At 33.9% G+C, this 23,437-nt stretch overlaps 3 protein-coding genes across 3 annotated transcripts in view; all 3 read left to right on the top strand.

The window, feature by feature from the left end:
* Nucleotides 1-4,192, top strand: part of LOC131843473 (cyclin-dependent kinase-like 4) — a 36,644-nt gene extending 32,452 nt beyond the window's left edge. The window contains exons 6-9 of the mRNA XM_059192140.1: nt 362-504; nt 1,296-1,391; nt 2,414-2,545; nt 4,075-4,192. Coding sequence (XP_059048123.1) covers nt 362-504; nt 1,296-1,391; nt 2,414-2,545; nt 4,075-4,182 — 479 coding nt within the window. The 3' untranslated portion in view covers nt 4,183-4,192. The remainder of the gene's footprint in view (nt 1-361; nt 505-1,295; nt 1,392-2,413; nt 2,546-4,074) is intronic.
* A 2,296-nt stretch (nt 4,193-6,488) lies between these two features.
* LOC131842743 (3'-5' ssDNA/RNA exonuclease TatD) lies at nt 6,489-21,792 on the top strand. The gene is made up of 6 exons (XM_059191310.1): nt 6,489-6,576; nt 6,644-6,822; nt 13,032-13,130; nt 15,415-15,578; nt 19,158-19,504; nt 21,257-21,792. Exons 2-6 carry the CDS (start codon nt 6,681-6,683, stop codon nt 21,417-21,419), a joined length of 915 nt encoding a protein of 304 aa, XP_059047293.1. The 5' UTR covers nt 6,489-6,576; nt 6,644-6,680; the 3' UTR covers nt 21,420-21,792.
* LOC131842753 (uncharacterized) lies at nt 8,521-10,281 on the top strand. Its single transcript, XM_059191322.1, has one exon. It carries the CDS (start codon nt 8,907-8,909, stop codon nt 9,615-9,617), a length of 711 nt encoding a protein of 236 aa, XP_059047305.1. The 5' UTR covers nt 8,521-8,906; the 3' UTR covers nt 9,618-10,281.
* Nucleotides 21,793-23,437: the final 1,645 nt, after the last annotated feature.

Genomic DNA, 23,437 nt, shown 5'->3' with positions numbered 1-23,437 from the left:
CTTTCTGATAGAAAATGATGGCAAGACCCGGGATGTAGCGGTTACCCAGAAGATATCTATTCATCGTAGACTTGAAGGATCCGAGTTAGTATTTCTCCGGGAACATGTAAGCTGGAAGTGTGTTCCACTCTTTAGCAAGTGTGTACTTATTAGAAAAGACGACGCGAATGGCTCAGTGCGAATATGTGGGATTTCCACGACGTATAGATCCTGAAGTCCTAATAAACATGAATAATAAAGTAGATATATATCAACATTGTATTACCTACGTCCAGATAAATGTTTTTCGAAATATTTTTTGAGCATGGATTGCAAGGGTTTACTACCCTTGCAAAATGTAACATAAAAAAAATACTTTCAGGGTGCGTGTTTGCCGAATTATTATCGAGCGAAGCCATGTGGCCCGGGAAGAGTGATTTGGATCAGTTATATCTCATAAGGAAGACCCTGGGCGACCTATTACCCAGGCATATGACTATCTTCTCACAGAACACATTTTTTCAGGTAATATTATTTTTTATTACAAGAAAAGATAAAAAAACTGATCTACCTGAGACTTCAACTGCTAACATATAATTATATATATGGACAGAATCATGTCATAAATAAAACATTATACGCTCGTAGTAGCTCTCTTTCTCAATTCTCGAGAATAAGTTATGCGTTGAAATCAAAATATATTTATTCATGTAGGTCTATTACATACTCTTATGATATGTCAAATTTACCGTCAGGTCGGAGTGCTTTCGAGCCAAGAATAACTGGCAAGAAACTCAGTTCTTATAATTCTTAAATGAGCTTATACATAATTACAAAAATATAGATTCATATTAGGGACAATGTAGTTACTACCAGTGTGTGCTATTGCATTTTTGTCAAAAGAAATAATTAAAAAACAGACCTTGTTATTTTATTGCAATGCCTTATGCCTTCACCATTACAGCCAAAAGACATAATTTTGCACCCATGTTTACGTGCAAATGGCTTTTTACAAGGACCACATTCGTCAATTTTGAACTTCTTCCATAAAATGAGTATATATGGCATTTATTTTGTTTATCTTTAGAAGGATGATTCGAAACTTCTATCTAGAAAATTAAATACGCGCGTTCATAAGCGGCTAAAATGTCCTACATTAATAATTTTATTTAATGGTCTTCAGTTAGCAGTATCTTTTATGTAAATCCGATTTATGTTTTATTTGTTTATTAATCTAAGTATAAAAGCAATGTAAAGAATTTATAATTTCACAATGTTACAGGTAAAATGTGATTTATATAAAGTTGTAAATGCAGGGTATGGCACTGCCGGAACCGACAACACTGGAGCCCTTGGAGAAGAAAATTCCACAACGATATGCACATAACGAATTGGTTGTAGACTTTTTGAAGGTAAGCAGTTATAAGTGAAACGAGTTGTGCGGAAGGATTAATAAAATGTATGACAGTTGGTTTTTCTATCTACCTCCGAAGAGTTGAGTCGTAGGTAAGAAGATACTCGTAGTTAAAAGTATTAGATACTTTGAGACTCGAGGGATGATCGGAGATTTTTGAAAATAAATGACCAATTAACTCTCTAACTGCCAACGACCTACATTAGGGACGCTACACTTACCACTTTGGGGGGAAAGGGGATTGTTAGTAATGTGGATTGATGATCTTATTACTAGCAATGTACCATGTCAGGTTGACCTCAGCGCGGTTTCCCCTGGAAACCATTGTGATAAATTCTTGGTGAATTTATCATGATCGGCTAACTGACCTGCCCTCACACCCATCTTATCATCCTCCACTGGTGCCCCGTCAGCGTGAACCGTTAGCACATGAGGGTGCACCATTCCATTATTATCCATAAAAAATAACTTTCCACTTCAGCTGCTAGAAAGCAGATAAAATGTTAAGTATGCAGCTCAACCAGGAGAGTAAGGCATTGGTAGCTCCATTGCTATCAATGCCTTACTGTCACTATAAATCGACTAAATAAATATTCGACACTATTGGCTACCTTGGCTTCATGCTCATCACATATGCATTTTTAAAACGAAACTATTTAATTACCTGTTGAGTCGTCAAAATGAGCTTTAACTGTTTGGCGTTGAGTTAAGTAGGTACTTTCAACTATATTTAGCGTATTTATGTATTTATTCTGTATAATTTATATATTTCAATATATATATATTTATTTATTTATATAACATAAATTATATATGTACATAGATTTTGTTTGCCTAATTATTTAGTACAGTATTAATATCACAAATTTTCGCTATTACTGCCCTACAACGCTTTCTAGTTCTACCCAAAGGTTAGCTGGTAGAGAATGCCATATGGCATTAAGCTCGCCTCTTGTACACTCTTTATAGTGCAATAAAGAATAATAAAAAAATATGCTAAAGAACTGGTTTCTTCTACAGAAATGCCTGGATAAGGACCCGATGATGCGGTGGACGTGTGAGCAGCTGCTCAGGCATCCTATTTTCGAAAATTTCCTGTTCACCGTTCCCCACTCTGATCACGAGGAATACGAAAAGGCCAGGAGAGCTCAGGTGCAGACATTCGAGTTATTTCTGGATTGTAACATAATTAACTCACATCAAGATAGACAACTAAATACTTATATAGATTTTTTATAAATACATAGGAATCATCCAGACCGATACAAACAATCGTACTCATGAATACAAAGTTTGCATAGTGCGAGCAATCAAACCCGCGACCATCGGATGTAAAGCGGTGTGCTAAAAAGACCACCGAGACCGTTACCAATAGGTCCACCTATTGGTAACGGTCTGCCTTAAGCTTATATGTTAATTGCAAAAAAAAATTCAATTCCTTTTTAGCAACCAATGTCGCTCTATATATGTATACATATAAATAAAATTGGAGTGTCTGTTTATAATATTGAAATAATCGTTTTTTTACTATATGCGTATGAATATAAATACGGTTCAAACACCAAAATTGCATTTTTAAAATTTTTGCCCGTCTGTCTGTTTGTTCCGGCTAATCTCTGAAATGACTAGACCGATTTTGACGGGACTTTTATTGGCAGGTAGCTGCAATAAGGCTATTTTTATTTTAGAAAAAATATTTTTTATAAAAATAAATTTAAATTCCACGCGGACGAAGTCGCGAAATATTTTATCCCACAATTGAAATAGGTACCCACCTACCCTTATCCTTAATCCTTTCCAGCACGTTTTTGCTCAACGTCCGACAAACACAGAGAAAGAGTCAACGCCCCCTCGGTCCACTCCGTCGGTCTCCACCACAGATAATAAAAAAACGAAGAGCAAAAGAAAATGAAAGGCAAAAGATTGATATTAATGTAACTTCTAGTTCATATACATGATAGTACCACTTATAAAGAAATGATAAAAAAGATTGTACTTCATCTGACGAAGATATTTCTTACAAATGTTTATTTTAAGAATATCACTATGCATTTATATATGTGTATTTTAAACAATAACTATATTCATATTAATAACACTGGACAATTAACACAGCGCCATCTAGTCTCACGGTAAGCAGAGCTTGTGTTATTGGTACTACACAACTATTAAATGCTTAGATATTTTTTTTAGTAAATACAGACGTAATATACATAACAAACACTCAGACCGATACAATCGTCCTTATGAATACAAATGTTTGTACCATGCGAGGAACTGAACCCGCGACCATCGAAAGTAAAATGGCGTGTTAAACCGCTAGATCGCCTAGTTAGCGCAGTCAGGTGCACCACTTTATTATAAATCCATAAAAAAAAATCCAATTCTCGCATAGAGTTACGGCATTTTTTACGAGCTATAGTTCATTAAATCTTTTTAACGGCATCTCTCGAATTATTTAATATTTAATTAAATATTTGTGAGGATCTGAAATGTGAGTTAATTTTATGTAAGTTAGTTCTACACGGTGGCATTTTTAGTTTAGTTGGGTCTCTTTGTGTAAATTTGCTATTGTCGTTTATTCTATCGTATAAATATGGATGTTATAAGATGTCATGCCTCTTATCGTGTAATTGTAAATATACACAAATATAATAACATTAGTGATATGAATTGGTCAGGTGCAGTCATCTCCGCTACTGCCTCAGCTGATAGTGTCAGAGCGCAGCCAGCCGGCCAAGGGCAAGAAGTCGGAGCTGGACTCGAGGAGTCACCTGCCCACCATCTGACTAGCACCACCGCCACCGCCGCCCCCGCCCGCCCGACACCGGAACTATTGATTGTGATTAAATTATTCTTATTGTCATTCAGTTTGTTTTATTATTGCTACTACCCACAAGAAGTATGTTGAAAACTCCTCAATACATAAGTAACAAGATTATGTATATGGTACTTGAATTAATAATGAGCGTTTATTTTTTCGAGACGTAGAATTCACCAGTTTTGTAACATTGTTGTCATGCTGCAAAATCACTTTGTTTTTGCTTAAGTGCAATGTTTATTCGCATGAGTTGAGTCTGATAGCATTCCTCTGTGACTATTTTATTCGACTTGAGCAGTTCAATAGTAGAGGATGCTGCTGGTCCCACCAAATACAGAGCATAAGCTTCATGCCATGACTATCGGCTTTCTGAAGGATGTTGATGGCTGGCCAGGCAATCCTATAACTTATTGTGCTTGGGGTTGTTATAACGAATCCACTTTTCATCGCCAGTGATAATGTGATTCAAAAACTACCTGCAAAAACACTTTATCTCGTATGAAATTGGACATGTTCAATACTGTTAACAATATTTAATACTGTTGTATAAGTTTCAAGCAAATGATAGAAGCTATTTAAGACGACCACAAACTGTAGGTTTTAGCAGGAAGACATTGCAAACTGGAATATTGAAACAATAGTGGTGGCCTTTTGATTGAACTTTCATTATTAATTCAAGTACCCTATATATGGACATAAAATTAAACACTAACAAAAAACACACACACAGGAAATACAACTGATATAAATAGATATATATTTTTTGTAAACAATCGGACTGCTACAAACAATCATAGTAACAAAGATTTGTAATGTTTGTACCATGCCAGGAATTGAAGCCTCAACTATCAGAAACAAAGTGGTGCGTTATACTATTATACCAACAAGGCTATTGATATGATTTTATAGGTATTTAGAACCATACCTAATAATTGTCTACCTACTTGGATTCAGGTTCTGAATTTTACATTAATACAATTTAGGAGTTGTCAATATAAATAAGTTTTGTAAATGAAAAATTTCACAGAAAAATAATGTCATTTATTTTAAAAACATAAATAAATTACTATACTATAAATTCCTAGGCGTAAATATTTACATGAGATGTTATGCTATGCAGTGTTCCTATTTTGAGTCCGATGTAAAACCAAAGTCTTTTATTAGCTGAAACAAAATAAAAACTAAAATAAATATTCTCACAGCAAGCAACAACTCTAGTATGACAAGACTATAAGAAAAGAATTTGGCCAATTAAAAATATACAGTCGCTGTAATCAGCTGATTGTTAACCTAAAAATTTTGTTTAATATTAACTAGATTATTAATGTTTAGTTAGGAAAGGTACTGAAACGGACAAATACCTTCGTAATAGGGAGCTTATTTCTTTCTTCGGCTGATACCAGGTTATCTACTTCTTGCAACTTGTACCATCCATAGTGACTTCCGAAAATCAAAGGTATCATTACCAATGCTACAAGATTTCTTTTAATAAAGCCTCCTAAACTCATGATTAATTGTGCTTGTTGAAGTATTGGGTAAATTATTATTTATTTTCGTTATATTTCTGTTCCTAATAAAGATTGGTTATTTTCTTCATTTATAATAATGTAGCCAATTTAAAAATATGTTGCTTGCCGGTATGAGTAGGTAATCAGCGAATGAACAATAATGAAACATACGGGACACCTCAAATTTATCGTATTATAAACAACTTCTATGAAATGTCAAAATGACAACTAAAATTTACCGTAGACAAAGAAAGATGAACTAAACTAAATGGCTGTATAGGCGTAGTTCCCTTCACCTTTCCTTCAAAACATAAACAGAAAAAATATTATTGTAAAAAAAAATGTCCATAGTGCTGCTGATAGTGCTAAAACAATCGATTAAGATCGAATCAAAATAGTCGATATCAATTCGTTTAGAACATAATAAACATTGGTTATATTAATATATCGGTTTAATTTACTAAGAATATTAAGCTTATGTTATTATTTTTTTTGTAGTTACTAAAAATTTGCATCAAAAGTATATCTAGGAAATAAAAATAAATAATGCTTTAATTAAGTCCACCCACCCATTTCAATTACTAAATAAATAGCAAACTGAGGACTCCATGCACAACTATATTACAATCAAGACATAATATATTTTTTATTTAAATACATTAATGTATCGTAATATTTAATTGTTTAGACACAAATAAACTCAATCGATACATCGAAATTTTTTAAGAGTGTGAGCACGTAATGGCAACACTTAATTTAACAGAAACATGGTGGCTGTTCAGTGAATAGGTGATATTTTCGGCTAGTCTTAAAAAAATTTGAAGCTTATTTTGCAAGAGTGTTTGATACAAATTGTAAGTGGCCCTTATCACATATTTACTTAAAAACAAAAGATTTGGTGCTAATAATGTTAAATTTCAGGTAAACACCAAACCAATAAGCTTCCACCAAATTGAGAATGACGTCTGAAGAATCCCAAATCTCGGAAGAATTGAAGGGATGTTACGAGAATCTTATTGTAATCGACATTGGCGCAAACCTGACCAACAAGAAATACGGCCGTGATCTCGATTCTGTAGTACAAAGGGCAAAAGACGCGGGTAAGTTGAGTTGAAGTAAATATTTGGCCTAAATAGCACATACTTTATTAATGTAACGTATATTCATTAAAGCGGCAGTATTACAGTGCCGACACTCACTATTTCCACCAACCGTATAATTAATTCATGTGCCGAATGCGTAGAATAGTGCATTTAGACTAATTATCTGGTACTTTTCCCTTTTTATCTCATACATTATGCTATAAGAATAATAATAGAATTTCTAATGAATTTTAATATATCTAAAACCCTTTTAAAGTGATCACTGTGCATTAGAAAATCCGAGACATATTTGTCTTATGGGACACAGGGTTTACATAAAGTAGTTAAGTCTCGAATATCTTGGACAACAGATTCATATTCTGGTGTAATATAAATACGGTTAGTACTGAATAAATCACAAAACACATCTGTGTGGGTGTACAATTTATAAAGCATATTTGTGTTGGATGAAAAAGGAAATCTAAGGACAAACCTGGTTTGCATCATCCTCATGTTTAGATGATAATTAATATCGATCACAATGGTTATGTGTACAAGATGATTTTCCCAATGTGATGATTATATAATTATTTTAAAATATATCTATCACTCATGTGATGACTTGACACCATCTATTCTATTGAAATTATGAGATTTATATATTTGAATGACCTAATTCACTGTGCGGTGGATAATATTTTTTCTCTCTGCATAAATAATATCATCATAATAAATATCTCATTTATATAACATGTACAATTGTAAACAATCTCAGAAGAAAATTTAAAATAGTGTTTAGTTAGTCAAGTGTTCTATTTCATAGTAGTAGTCATTGGTAATCATTTATCTAACGATAATTAGAGTTTTGTGTACAAGTGTAGACACAAGTAAATTAAAGAACAAACATATTGATACCAATTGAAACTATTAATAATATTGACACTGCACCCCATCAGAAAACACCATACCAGACTTTTCCTGAGTACATCTCCACGGTTTACTCTATTTTATGTATCTATGGACACAATAGTCTTCGCTAATTTACATCTCATAATCTCAAGAAAATTTCAGCCACACTTTATGGTCATTTTACAGCTGAAATTCCAACTGTAAAAGAAGAGATACAAAAAGCCTGTAGAAGATATAAACACAGATTAGCCGGCCATAAGAACCAGTTAACTTCAAAACTACTGGATATAAATAACTGTCCATCTAAATTTAAAAGCCATTTGCCATTGCCATCTAAAGAAAGTAAATGAGATGGCACCTTACTGGAGGTGCCTCATCTCAAAATGCCAATAACATCAAAATATATGATTATAGCCGGAAAAGCTGATCGCAGAAAACTATGGTCATTTTATTATCTCATCTCATGTGAAGTATCTCTCTTCTTGATAAGAGAAGAATGATAGAATGATAACGAAATAATGTGATGATGATGAAATGTTAGGCAAGATTTACAAATGTTGCTTATCACTATACTATGTTGCTTATTACAATATTGATTCAGCTGCACTTTAAAATCATTTATTAATTAACTGTGCAGTAATAAAAGATAACAGGAGTAATATATAATCTGAAACCTGACAAATTAGTAATGATAAAGTATTGATAATTACTAACCCTCATATAAATATATAATACATGATAATTATTGCCTCTTCAGATCTTATTAATATTGTAAACGTTTATGAGAGACTTCCGGTTTGGGATCTGTCAAAATATCACGTACACAAAACTGTTCCGCAATCAAAATTAAAATATAGTGATTTATCGCGTAAATTAGTGGTTTATTGTGGTGCAAAATAGAAGCTTGAAACTACTCCAACTCTATTGTGGTTAAAACAAAAGAATAAACACTGCGACCAAGCAAAAAACTTCAAAATCAAGTAAGACGACTAAATATATATATAACAACACATATACGAAAACAAAATATTTAACGACCAAAATTCATAAATTGACAACTATCACAAGGAAACGATCACTGACCAGTCTGACAACTGACATTGAAAGAGACATTAAACGTCAAACTATTAGTCCGAAATACGTCATAGTGTTTCCAACATAAAAGCTAAACTACCAAATAGTAGAAATCCATAATGGCCAGCCAAAATACCGCGGTGATCACATTAGACCAACTGAGAGAAGAACTACATAAACAGACCACTGAAATATCAAAAACAATTGATGAAAAAATACAACCATTGATAATAGAAAATAAAGAATTGAAGCAGGAGGTACAATCATTGAAGGTGAAGATTCTTGAAATGGAAAAACAAACTAGAAAAAACAATATAATACTGCATGGCGTTACTGAAAAGGAAGAGAACTATACAGAGCTTCAAGAATTAGTTGTGGAAACTCTTAACAAGCTGAGCGTAGAAACGGCCCTACAGGAATGGGACAAGTGGGAGCTAAGCAGAGTACAGAGGCTGGGTAAAAAGAAGGAGTCAAAAATTAGACCTATCTTGATAACCTTAACCCTCACATGGAGAAGAACTGAAATTCTTAAAAATAAAAGTAAGTTCCCGAAAAACATATATGTAACAGAAGACTTCCCAAAGGATATCTTGTTAAAACGTAAAGAGTTAAAAATCAAAATGAAAGAAGAAATTGCCAAAGGAAAGAAAGCATATATATCTTACGATAAACTTGTCGTACACGAGACACAGAAAGACAAGCGGAAACGTTCAGAATCATGCTCACCAAATGCTCCATCTACCAGTATTTCCCATAATCCTCAAAAAATAAATAAAGTCATGGATTATTTTAACAAGAAACCAAAATCAATATCAGAAAACAAGCAATAGCAATTAGTAAAAGATCCCTACCAAAGTGCAAGATTTCAAAATAAAACAAACATAAAAATAAATAAAAAATACAAAAACCCCACTCCGGCTGGTCACCGTGGGGTGTGCGACCAACACCCTCTAATTCTTCAACAAAGTAGCTTAAAGTTCAACATATGTACTCTAAACACTAGAACTTTGAGGACAATAGAAAGCTTACAAGAATTGGAACTAGCATTAGAAGATCTCAACTGGGATGTATTGGGTATCAGTGAAATGCGACGCGTGGGGGAAGGAATAGTAGAAAATTCAGATTATGTCATGTACTACAAAGGCGAAGTCAGTGGCCATAGGGGAGTAGGATTTCTCATTAAAAATAATTATAAGAGAGACATAATCGAATTTATTGGTGTCACAGATAGAATAGCTGTCGTTCGCCTCAAAATTCCTACATATTTGAAAGAATGGGTAATAATACAAGTATATGCACCTACCGAACAGGCCGAACAGTTAGTAGTAGACTCCTTTTATAATGACCTCTCAGAAACAATTGGAATGTACTCTAACAATCATATTGTAGTAATGGGAGATTTTAATGCTCAAGTAGGAGAAAAACAAACAGAGGAAGAATTTACAATTGGAAAATATGGCTACGGAAAAAGGAGCTGCAATGGGCAAAAACTAATAGAGTTCACTTTGGAGCACAATCTTACGATACTAAACACAATCTTTAAGAAGAAAAACAACAAGTGGACTTGGATCTCCCCAGATGCAAAGTACAAAAATGAAATTGATTACATCTGTTGCAACCATCCCAAAGCTTTTAGTGATACAACAATAATAAAAAACCTAAACTTCAACACTAATCACCGCATGGTAAGAAGTTGCCTCAGGATACCCAGGCCTAAATTTAATAGAAATAAAATAAATAGATACTGCAACCAACGACCTACTTCTGGAGTACCACACAAGTCCACTCTTATGTCTCTAACGCAAATAGGATATGAAGACTTAAACCTATTAGATAGATATAATAAAATGGAACTAAAACTTAAACAATCAATTGGAAGAAGGAGAGCCACTCCTAACAGAAACAAATTCAGCGAAGAAACTTACAAGCTAATAGCAGAACGTAAAAGTCTAAGTAAAGATACATATACAATGGAAAGAGAAAGAATAAGAAAGATAGCAGAGATAAGTAAGAAAATTAGAGAAAATATGAGACGGGACAGAAGAAAACGCAGACGGGAAACGTTGGAAAAACATATTAAAAAAACAGGCGGAGTAAAAAAAGCTCTCAAAGAACTTAAAGAATATGGTAAAGAATGGATACCAAACCTCAAAAAGAAGGGAAAAAGCGAAAGAGACAGAAAACTAATTAAAGAAATAGCTACAGAATTCTATACAACATTATATTCCGATAAGGATAAAATAAATACAGTGCTAGAAAAGGAGTCTGAAATATTAAGAGAGGCAGAAAGTGAAGTACCCACAATCCTACCATCGGAAATAGCTAAGGCAATAAGAAGCCTACCTCCAGAAAAAGCACCTGGACCCGATGACATTCCAAATGAGGTAATAAAGGCAGCCATGAAGGAAATAATACCTTTACTTATGTTGATCTTTAATGACATACTAAAAACAAAAATGATACCATCTCAGTGGAGCGAATCTCACATAATCCTTATACACAAGAAAGGGACAAAGGATGACATAGAAAACTATAGGCCTATAAGTTTGATGTCGAATCTGTACAAAGTATTTGCAAAGATAATCTTAGACAGAATATCAAAACAGCTTGATGAAAACCAGCCTATAGAACAGGCAGGTTTTCGTAAGAATTTCTCTACTATCGACCACATCTACACTATAAAACAGCTAATAGAAAAATACAACGAATATAACAAACCTCTGTATATCGCTTTTATTGATTACAGAAAGGCATTTGATAGTCTGAAACATAGCTATATATGGAAAGCTCTACAACAACAAGGCATACACTACTCTTATATACAAATAATACTAAATATATATTCAGAAAGCAAAGCCAAAATAAAATTAGAAACCTTGGGTGGTTCATTCCCAATAAATAAAGGAGTACGACAGGGAGACCCATTATCTCCCAAACTATTTTCAGCTGTGTTGGAAAGCATTTGCCGTAAACTGAACTGGGAAGGCTTTGGACTCAATATAAATGGATCCTATTTGACTCACCTACGTTTTGCAGACGACATTGTACTCTTCGAAGAAAGTCCTATACACCTTGAAACTATGATTCAAAGTCTGTCAAACGAAAGCAAAACAGTGGGTCTGTCAATGAATACTGCAAAAACCAAGATCCTGACCAACTCAATGGAGATTGACGTTGGTTTGGACGGTGGGTGCTTGGAGTATGTGGAAGAGTATGTTTACCTGGGACAAGTGGTGTCTTTTAGAGATCAGACAGATAAAGAAATAAACAAAAGAATAGCCAGTGGATGGAAGAGATACTGGTCTCTGAGAGAGATAATGAAAAACAAGAACATACAACTGTCAACAAAAAGAAAGACATTTAATACTTGCATTCTGCCGTGTCTGACATACGGATGCGAAACATGGGCCTTAAACAAAGAACAGCGGGAGAAATTGCAAAGATGTCAAAGAGCCATGGAGAGAAGTATGTTAGGGATAAATAGAAGAGACAGACACAGATGTGAGGATATAAGAGCAAAAACTAACTTGACAGACATTCTTGTGCAGATAGACCAACAAAAATGGAGATGGACTGGGCACATGATTCGAAGCAAACCTGAAAAATGGAGTACTTATGTAACTGAATGGTATCCAAGGGAAACAAAAAGAAAAAGAGGTAGACCACAGAGACGCTGGGAGGATGAAATCAAGCTGACAGCAGGCCCCTACTGGAGAAGAGCAGCCCAAAATAGAGTACACTGGAAGGAATTAGAGGAGGCCTTTGCCATAAGGCACTCTGTACTGCGGGATATAATATAGAAAATGGAACTAATAATTAAACATTAGAAAAAAAAAAAAAAAAAAAAAAAAAAAAAAAAAAAAAAAAAAAAAAAAAAAAAAAAAAAAAAAAAAAAAAAAAAAAAAAAAAAAAAAAAAAAAAAAAAAAAAAAAAAGTTTAAAAAACATTTAAGAAGAAAGAGTAGACTTTAAACATGTTAGTAGACTTCAACTTGGACAGATATTACAAGCTGATACTTAAGTATCTTTTGATTTTATCCATTGCAAAGAAGAAAAAAACAGATACTTTTTGTTTATATTAATTGTTATTTAATACAATGTTATAACATTGTATAACTTTTGAAAAGACTACTACATTCAGATCATTATATTTTACTCCTTATAATCTGCAATTCAACCCACATTTTGATTTGATATAAGTAATATAAGTATTAACAATTGTGTTAACAAAGAATTTATTTTTAGGTGTCCAGAAAATAATGGTCACTGGCACATCGGTCAGGAACAGTAAAGAAGCCCTCAGACTGACTCGGCTCTATCCTGGCACAATATACTCCACAGCAGGTACAATATTAATCGTGTACTGTATTGTAAGTTTGTTTGTAATACTTTATTGTACAATAGAAGTTATAAAAAAAAATATAAATAAAAGGACACAATGGACTTAACGAATAAATGCCTACAATGGCGGACTTATCCCAAAAGAGGGATTTCTTCTAAGTATTTTTTTGTCTTATCTTTATCTTGTGATCGGTCAACGAGGCTTTAGCAGATTTGTTGTAGGAATCTGCTGACGGAGGAGAACTGTGCCTCCAGTGAAGAAATTGTCTGATTTAACATTACTCTTTTTTTTCTCATGAGTGAAAAAAACATGATATCTTTTAAGCCTTCTGTAGTTCATTGGCTCACGTAGTGCTGTTGCAAGGATTATTATGCGTATTCTAAGTAAAAGAAAACTATATGTTCACAATATTAATCAAATAATAATTATTAAACTTTACTTCTTAAGTTACTTTCGCAATATTGATATAGTTAATCAGGACTTTGACAATCATGTCAGAAAAAGTCGAGAGATGTACTATTATTGAAATGGTAAGGTAAATAACTTTCTTTATAATATGTATTAATTAAAATGTCCGACTTATTATGTTGTTCTTTTATTACTGATGACAGAATGCAAAAAGAAATTAACATATATTTTTTTTAAACATATAATAATAAAAATAGACGTATGTAACATATCAATTTATCATGACATAATTCATGTTAAGATACAATTAGCTATATTAATAATCAAATCAAAAGCTGTTGTTAATAGTTCAAATATATTTTGTGTGTATATACAAATGACATTTTGTATACTTGATTTTGGTTTGATCTTATATCATCATATATATATATAACTAGTAAAAGTGACTCCATCACGCAGAGGATAGACTATACTATAGATCTCTATAGTATAGTCGGAACACTGACTTAGCAAGAATCTCTATATACTTACGCACTTACGTTACGCGTCCTCCAGTTTCATATCTCATCTGAACACTCGTTATGTCAGTGACGTAACAATTAAATGAGATAAACATTAAATCATATACATTGTGTCGAGTCAGATGTTATTTTGCGGAAGTCCATTTCACTTTATCTCAGTCAGGAAGACGTCCACTGCTGAACAAAGTCCATTTCACTTAATGGATCTAAATTATTTTGTTATTGTAGCTATTACATTTATTAAGTAAATTAAAATCATAGCCTGGTGACTGCAATAAATGACAATATGATAGGTGGAAGAGAGATGAAAATGAATGTCAGTTCATCTTTGTGAACTATCACATTATCACTATGACGGCCTCGGTGGTCTAGCAGTTTAGCATACCGCCTTACTTCCGATGGTCGCGGGTTCGATTCCTCGCGCGGTACAAACACTTGTATTCATAAGTAGGCAGAACTTACCCCTCTGTATGTGAAACGCATAAATGATATCACAGGTGTCAGTGATAACATGATGTCCGGAGTTGTCCATGTATATAGGCGACGGTTTCCGCTTACCATCGTAAAAAAAGGGGTTCTAACGTCTACAGAGTTTAAACACCCTTAAAAACCCGTGTTTATATACGTTATTGTAAACATACACACTTTCACTTTATCTCTTATTTAATTGCAAGTAGAAAATGAATATTTGGTTTCACTCCAATTATGAGATATAAATATAAACGTAAGCACATTAATTGTGAATGTTGACCCCATTGTTCACGATCTGTAAATTTATATATTACTGTATTTGTTCATCGTTTTATTTGAGTTGATCTAATGAAAAGCATCAGAATGCTTTAGAGTGATGGGGGGTAGTATGTGATAATGGTTTGGTCAGGGGAGTGGGGATTGTTATTAATGGTTAGTGACTATTATTGTAACATGTTACTGCAAACAATGAACACTATTAGATTATTTATTTTATTTAACGGTTCTTAACACGAATAATTTTATGGCAAATGAAGGTTGCACTAGCCGTCAGCTCGTGCACGGCTAGTGCAACTTAGTCGAAACGATACATATAAATAAAATTGGGGTGTCTGTTTGTAATATTGAAATAACCGTTTTCTACTACATACATATGAACATTTTTTACAATTTTGGTCTGTCTGTCTGGGGTGGTGATAAGATAAGCATGAGGTCAGGTCAGTTAGCCCATTGAGAATAATTCAGCCGAAATTTATCATAATGGTTTCCAGGGGAAATCGCACAGTGTTAACCTGATATGGTATATTGCTAGCAATGAGGTTTTAGTTCATATTACTAACAACTTTCTATTGTTTTTCCATTTTATTTATTATTTTTCTCATCTCAGGTGTCCATCCGCACGATGCAAAGTCAATGGTAGACGAGGATATGTGGATGGAGCTGCGGCAGACGGCGAGCGCGCCCGAGTGCGTCGCGGTGGGAGAGTGCGGACTCAACTACAGCAAGGACTTCTCCGAGCCACACGTGCAGCGGGACACGTTCAAACGACAGGTACTGATTTAAATAGACATAATTTTTATTCAATTAAACTCATTATAAGCCTTTTTGAATATTTTTTTTATTCTACCACTCTTTCGAAAGAATAATAAAACTCAGGACAATTCATATAATGCCATATAGTCCCAAGCTAAGCAAAACTTGTGTTATATTTCCTAAACAATATTTTAATATATTAGTAGTCCCTACATAATATACATATAAAACACCCAGAGCAATACAAACAATCTTATCTGTCTGTCAAATCCTGAATACAAATGTTTGTACCGTGTGAGGAATCGAGCCTGCGACCGTCGGAAGTCCGCTATCCGCTAGACCACCGAGGTCGAATGCAGTCGAAAAATTTGAAAGATGATCTAACCCTGTTTGTTACTAACATAACAAGTGCAAGACTCGCCCATTAACATTAATTTAATCTCTGTAGGGGTTAAATTGATTAACAGTTGCACCTACACAAAGATTGAGACTTTGTGAGTTTGTGCGCGCTGATATGAAACTCAAAATAACTTTAATAATAGTAATAATAAATATATTTATTGCCAATAATAGTAGTGATACAGTTACATAATTATACAGGATATTTATAATGATTGGTAAAGCTTGTATCTAGCTCAGTTATTGCTGGACTGATGGGCGTCCAGCGCTGGTTTACAGTTTTTCACATATGCATGACATCCACACCATAATATAATCAAATGAAATTTTACTATACACTAGCTGTTCCCGCGACTTCGTCCGCGTGGAATGTAACTTTATTTTTTTTAATAAAAGATTTTTTCTAAAATAAAAGTAGTAGTAGCTGATGTAATAAGGAGTAACTTAGGCTACTTTTATTTTAGAAAAATTCTTTAGTTTTTAAAAGTTGTTATTTTAGGCTTTACTTAATTTTTAGTGCCTTCTACGCACTATTCTTCTATGTATTGAAGCTAACATATGGAAAATATAATAAAAGATTACGACGCCCCAAATCAATGGGATCTTCCAAACGACCATACACGTTGTAAATAATGTCCCAGAATATCAATTGTAGTACTTATATATTACAATAGTGCAAGTAATTCGTAGTAAATTGCTTTACAGAGCATTTGATGTACAGTCATCCTCACATATTCTAAACATTGCTTCCAATATTGAATTTATGAACTCTTTTAGATAATACAGCTTTAACTCTCGACTTTGCTTACGAGACGAGTAATTTTTGAGATTACACTAAAAAATTATAGATATCATAAGTCTGTTATCGTGATATCTATTTTGAGATAAATTTTCATTAATTCTTGCCATTCAGCCGTTTTCTCGTGATAGGTAGAATCTGTTAACAAGTCAAATTTAATTAAATTTCGTTCAGCCGTTTAGTCGTGTAAAGATAGCAAACATACATACAGACACATTTTTTCATCTGTGTTTTACAATTCAGTGGCTATATATAAAGGATATCTATTTGACAGAATGAATAACAATATTTTACGTATATAGAAATCTGAAAATTTTGAGCAAGTTACATAGGTTCTATAATTAGCTGTAAATAAAATAATTTTATACATATCTCTAGCTGAGCTAGCAAATTTTTGCCGTATATTAAACTGCTAATATCGCTATTAAAAAATAGGGGTTGGTGCTAGAAGGGTGAATTTAGGGTTGTATATATTATTTATTGTCACATTCTTAAAAAATAAAAAAAATGTTAGGGGTGGACAACCCTTAGGGGAATGGAATATAGATAGTAGCCGATTCTTAGACCTATTTAATATGTTATATAGTATGGCATAAAGTTTACTAAATAAAATCAATCTTCGCTACCAGCATGATGTTGTCCACTTTGTTACTTAATATATTTATAAAGTTGAGTGTACGATGCTGGTATCTGTTACGTTTTAATCAATGAAGAATAGCGTCGTATAAATCTTGTTTAACTGCATGATATCCGGCATTATGTATGTCACATTCCCATGTCAATAAAATTATTTCCAATTTGTTAGTTTATGCAGTAATAGAAATAGAAATAAAGATAATCTTTAATCAAATAAACTCACTTTAAACACACACACACTAACAAATAAGCACTTTTGAATAGTCATATTTTGATTCTACCACACATTCGGAATGTAGATTCATAACAAGAAGAATGAGCAAGAAAATTGTGTGTTGCTCTTTTTAATAGATTTTTTTTTATATAAATAATTACAGTACAACAAGTAAGAGGCATGCGATAATCAACATAGAAATCAGATAATATTTAGCAGCGCTATGGATTTTAAGTTTTTCTATAAAAACATTATTATCGTTAATGAATTCTTCAATTTTATTGTAAGCTTTAGTAAGCATAGTTGCAAAGGAATTGTTTTATATGACATTTAAATCGTTTTTCAGGCAGATTTATAACAGACTCCGGTAATTTGTTGTAAAACCTTACGCAATTGCCATAAAACGAATTACTGACTTTAGTTAAACGACATTTAGGTAAAATCAGATTGTTATTGTTAATAATAAGAACAATAAAGACATTTATTGAGCATTATATCAGTTTCGTATTTACAACTCGAATAAGTCGCGGGAGTAGCCGTTCCGGCGACCTTGTTGTGTTTACGCGGACGATGTCGCGGGTAGTAGCTAGTCCGCTATATTTCCTTTTCTGTATCTAATCCTTCACTCGACGGGTACTAAACAAAGTGTCTACGTCTATAAATAGTGTTTTTATGTCTATCTGTTTAGTCTTAGTGTCCTGACAGTGTTGGAGTGTAGCCAAAGCATTCCAGATTGCTGGTGGTGTCTTTTCTCCTATAATGATGTCATTCCCGGATATAAGCACAAGCTGACTCACGCTACTTCGTCTGCGTGACATTTCCGTCGTTTTTTTGTAACATTTTTCATAGTTGTTCAGCTTCTTATAGATCGTAGTCTTATTAATCATTACATGATAAATATGCCACTGTACTGTACTGTACTGCCATGTACAACACTAAAATATTTGTTTTTTTTAAGGTACAATAGTGGCAAACAAACATACGGCCCATCTGATAGTAAAGCACATGCTAAAAGTATAGCATAAACTAGTGGTTTCCTACAGATGTACACATAAAAGGTTATGAATACAAATCTGGTAGTCATAAATCTTTTGAGGTGACATACATAATATTACTAATAATCCCCTCTACCTATATAGGTACCTATTATCTCAGCAATGGGGCATTCACCACAACATCAACATTGGACTGAACTAGATATACTAAATGAGTATACAACATTACTAATATAAAAAATCCGTAAGCGACTATCCATATGAATAAATGAAGGAGGAAGCCAGTAAATGTTGATTTATAACCCCATTGTTATGTGCCATGTCAGGTTCCACGTGATTCTCCCTGGAAACCATCGTGGTAGATTGCCATTTGCCAAAATTGGGTAACTGACCTGACATCATGCTCATCTTATCGTCCTCCACTGATGCCCCGCCAGCGTAAACCGTTAGCGCAGGCGTGTGCATCACTCCATTATCATCCATAAAGCCAATGTTTCTGACTACACCCTCTGAGATAAAAGTCATGAAGGTACATTATTTATTTTTTATTTCAGGTGGAAATGGCATGTGAACTAAGCAAACCTCTATTCGTACACGAGAAAGACGCACAAGATGACCTTCTAAAAATACTTGACGAGTTCGGAAACAGATTACCAGCAGTTGTCATCCATTCGTTCACAGGAACAGTGGAACAAGGGTTGAAATATATCGAGAAAGGGTTCTACCTCGGTATCACAGGGTACATCTGCAAGGATAAATCTGATGGGGGCATCAGGAGGCTGTTATCAGAGAGTATACTGCCTCTAGATAAGTTGCTGGTTGAGACTGATTCGCCATTTATGTACCCGAATATGAGGGCTTCGAAACTGCCATTGCACGTCAAGGATTCGTTAACGGAGAGGTGAGTTGATCGGCCGATAAGTAGCTTGCTATGTAATATGTGTTACTGTTAAAGGGTCAAAAAGGCAGTAAAATTACAAGATTTTGGCATGGTGTAAATTATGTAAATGACATAATTCATTTTTTCATTCACAGTTTCATTATTTTTTGACCACGTCCTTGTCATATTTTTGTCTAGAGGTAGACTGTTGGACACCACAGCGTCGACGGATGGTTTGTAAGATGTCTTTAGGTTGAAGCTCAAGAAAAGGCAGTAAAATTACAAGGTTCGGAGGCATGGTTTAAATTATGTCATAGGAATTTCATGAGTTTTTTGACCCCGTCATTGTCACATTTTTGACCAGAGATTTCAACCATTACACAGCTTGCTTCGTAAGATGTGTTTCAGTTGAAGCTTAAGAAATGGAAGTAAAATTACAAGGTTCAGAGGCATGACATCTTACTCTCCGGAATGGTAACGCATGAGTGGTACCATGGATGTCACATGTGATGTGTTGTCATTTATCATCTGATAGACCGTCAGCTAGCCTTCCATTTCGGTTATATAATAAAAATACAGTCCTTCAGTAAGATTCTGAATATTTGTCAACAATTGTAACAATGCACGATTATAAAACATGCATTTATATTTTCTTATTAAGATACAATGTTTATTTATTGAAGATTATAAATATGTTCTATAAGGGAGATAAACGGATATCACAATCGTGCTTATACTTGGTTTATAAAGATAATAGTTTGATTAGATATATATAGATATATACATATTAATAGCTGATAACCGATATGGTGCGAAACTTTTGTCAATATATTACAAGTATTAGAAAAATAAATATAACAAATGATATTACAATAACTTGAATTACTACAGATGAAAGTAGTTGAGTACACTAGTTGCTAACACTGTCGCTTTTACAAGTTGAGAAATTCATAATACAGTCGCCTAATTCTTAATCACTCACACGCTGTCTTGTATAGACCAGACTGTTAGCCCGTAAAAGCGAAGATTGAAAGACGACTATACTGCATGCAACTGAAATGCGAATGTTGAGATGGATGTATGGTGTGACAGGAATGGACAAGGTAAAGAATGAATACATTAGAGGAAGTATGAAAGTGGCGCCGGTGTTGGAGAAGTTGAAAAGTAATCGTCTGTCATGGTATGGGCATGTAATGCGTAGGAATGAACATAATATTTAAAAAAAAGTATTATATATGCATGTGGATGATAAGGACAGAGGAAGGCCGAAAAAGAGATGGATGGACTGTGTGAAAAATTATATGGCAAGAAAGGGAGTAAATAAAGAGATAACTGCGAACAGAGATGAATGGACTAGGAAAACATACTACGCCGACTACAAATGAACGGGATAAGGATGAAGCAGATAATGACAACAAACCGAAATTTATTGTTATTATTGAGAATTCTTCTGGGATAATAGTCTTGAAGCTTATCCTTAGTAATTATTAAATGCGAAAGTAAGAGTCTGTCTGTCTCACTTTCAAGCGAAGCAATTTAAATGAAATTTGGTACAATGATAGTCCAGACCCTGAGAAGGGACATAGGCTACATTTTAATGCGAAAAAGGGTTATAAGGGGTTGAAACAGGGGATGAGTTTTGTAAGGAAATTCGACATTTTTGAAGCTGTTAGATAAATTGAATAATTTTTCTTTATTTGGTCAAGGTCACTATTCCACGCAGACGAAGTCGCGAGCACATCTAGTTATATATAATTGTTTAAATATTACCAGGTCTATGAATTTCGTGAACCGATACTGCACGTTCCAACGCAACGAGCCGTGCGCGCTGCCCGCCATCGTAGAGCTGATCGCCGGCTTCCTGGGCCGCAGTCCCGAGGACGTGGCGCTCGCCACTGCCTTCAACGCGCTCAAGATTTTCGGCTTGAGTCAGTGAGCCAAATAGTCATGCCAACACTGTCTAATTTAAACTAGGACATCATTATTGATTGTCGATATTTAATTGAGCGTTTATAGATTGGTCTACAAGTTGGGGCCGGGCAGTATATTGTAGAATTATGTGTTGAAATAACCAACCAAATAAAAAAAACGGTCTATTTTTGTTCGGTCATCGATATTTTAAACAAGCTTAGTAAAAGGTATAACAAACCGAAGCCTAGTAATAGTATTCGTGTAAGAGAACAACATTGCTAAAAAAGCAAAGGGGACACTTAAAAATACTATGAGTTTGGGGCTAAAAAGTACTTGTATCCAGAGCCGTAAAACATAATAAATCAGAATAAAGCACGATGACCAATTTATAAACGTGGCAAATAATACATATTTTATCCCATTTGCAATTAGATAGTGTTGGCCTAGGTATTTTTAATAGACATGGTGACAAACCATGTCTTAAATATTCAAAGAATCGGTATAAATTATTTGAGCCTTATATAGCTTGTGCCTTATGATTACAATAAGATTATTGATAATAAGAGATTAACAGAGTATATATATGTATACAATATTAATTGAAACGTCCAACGGATTCTTCAAACGTCATAGAGAAACAAACTTCATTAGTCTATGGAAACATCTCGAAATTGAAATACTCAATTCACATTGCATTTCGGAACGAACGACTAAATTTTATGTTTAATAGCGTTCACTGCCGAAGCCGTAAATTGACGAAGAAAAAAGAAATATTTTTTAATAATTTATGAATAATTATAATTATTAAATAGTTCTTCTGTCGTGTCAATAGTAAACCTAAATAGACTTGAACTTAGCAACTTCACAGACACAGTCGGTCGCCTTGTTCAGGTCTTATGGATGATAATGTAATGGTGGCGGGGCACCAGTGGAGGATAAGATGAGCATGAGGTCAGGTCACCATGAATTTATCACTGCGGTTTCCAGGGGTAGCCACGTGGAGTTCAACCTGACACGGTACATTGTTAGCCTACTGGTTATTAGTCCATATTAGTAACAATCCTCTTCGCCTCGCCTTGTTCATAAAGGGCACGACAGAAGTTCTTCTGATAATGAACTATGAACGTTTTGCTTGTCGTTGTCGTAGAATGTGTTCCATTCAAAATTTGACTGACTCGATGGTCTAGTGGTTTAATCACCGCCATAATTCCGAGCGTCTAAGGTTAGATTCTCCCACGACGCACATATGAGTAAAATATTGTCATTAACGTTCTAGTTTTTTATCCAAGCAATTTCTATGTCATTCATAATAATAACAGAAATACTACTTATAGTATTCACTTCGGTAGTGAACACTCTTGAAACAAAGATGGCGCATGTTGATCATGAAAAATTATGGGATTGGGCCGCCATATTTGAAAAGATGCGGCGTTGGAACATGTGTTTTATAACGAGCATTTAAAGTGCAATATTACATTTAGTCATAGTTACATGATCATGTAATAAACAGCGCTGAAATAAAGAGGCTATATGTCATAGATGTATTATCTTTTGAAGTATAGATTGGCAATGTTTAGTGCGAGATTAAAAAAAACTAAATATTGATATGTTGATATGCATATGATAAGTTTATTAAAACAATAAATAATAACATTTATTGTTTTCTAGTTCCACAGCACATATATTTGTAAAAACTGCAAATATTTGTAAATAGGAACTGTTTCATTTGGAAATAATACGAGACTTATAAAGTCGCATACCTATCTCGCTCTAACATAAATTATACTATATTTGTTATCTCTTTCATTGCCAATCGTATTTTCAAGTGGGTAATATGTTTTAAACTAACACCGTAATATGAGTCTTGCCAACGAAATATAATAAGAACTAACGCCTCTCTAAAATGTAGATTTGTCTAAATTTAGAACTAAGTATAATGAGACCAGGTATTCTCAAAGTCTTGCCAGCCAAGTGACGAGAATGTTGAATTATTGCGTTGATATGGAACGCAGTTGATTTTTCAAAATCAATGACCGGTGTATT

This window comes from Achroia grisella, unplaced genomic scaffold (genome assembly GCF_030625045.1).
Source record: "Achroia grisella isolate CSIRO2021 unplaced genomic scaffold, CSIRO_AGI_Agris_v1 utg1086, whole genome shotgun sequence".
Lineage (NCBI taxonomy): Eukaryota > Metazoa > Arthropoda > Insecta > Lepidoptera > Pyralidae > Achroia > Achroia grisella.
Note: the sequence above shows the minus strand (reverse complement) of the source record. Positions and strands in the feature narration are given on the sequence as shown.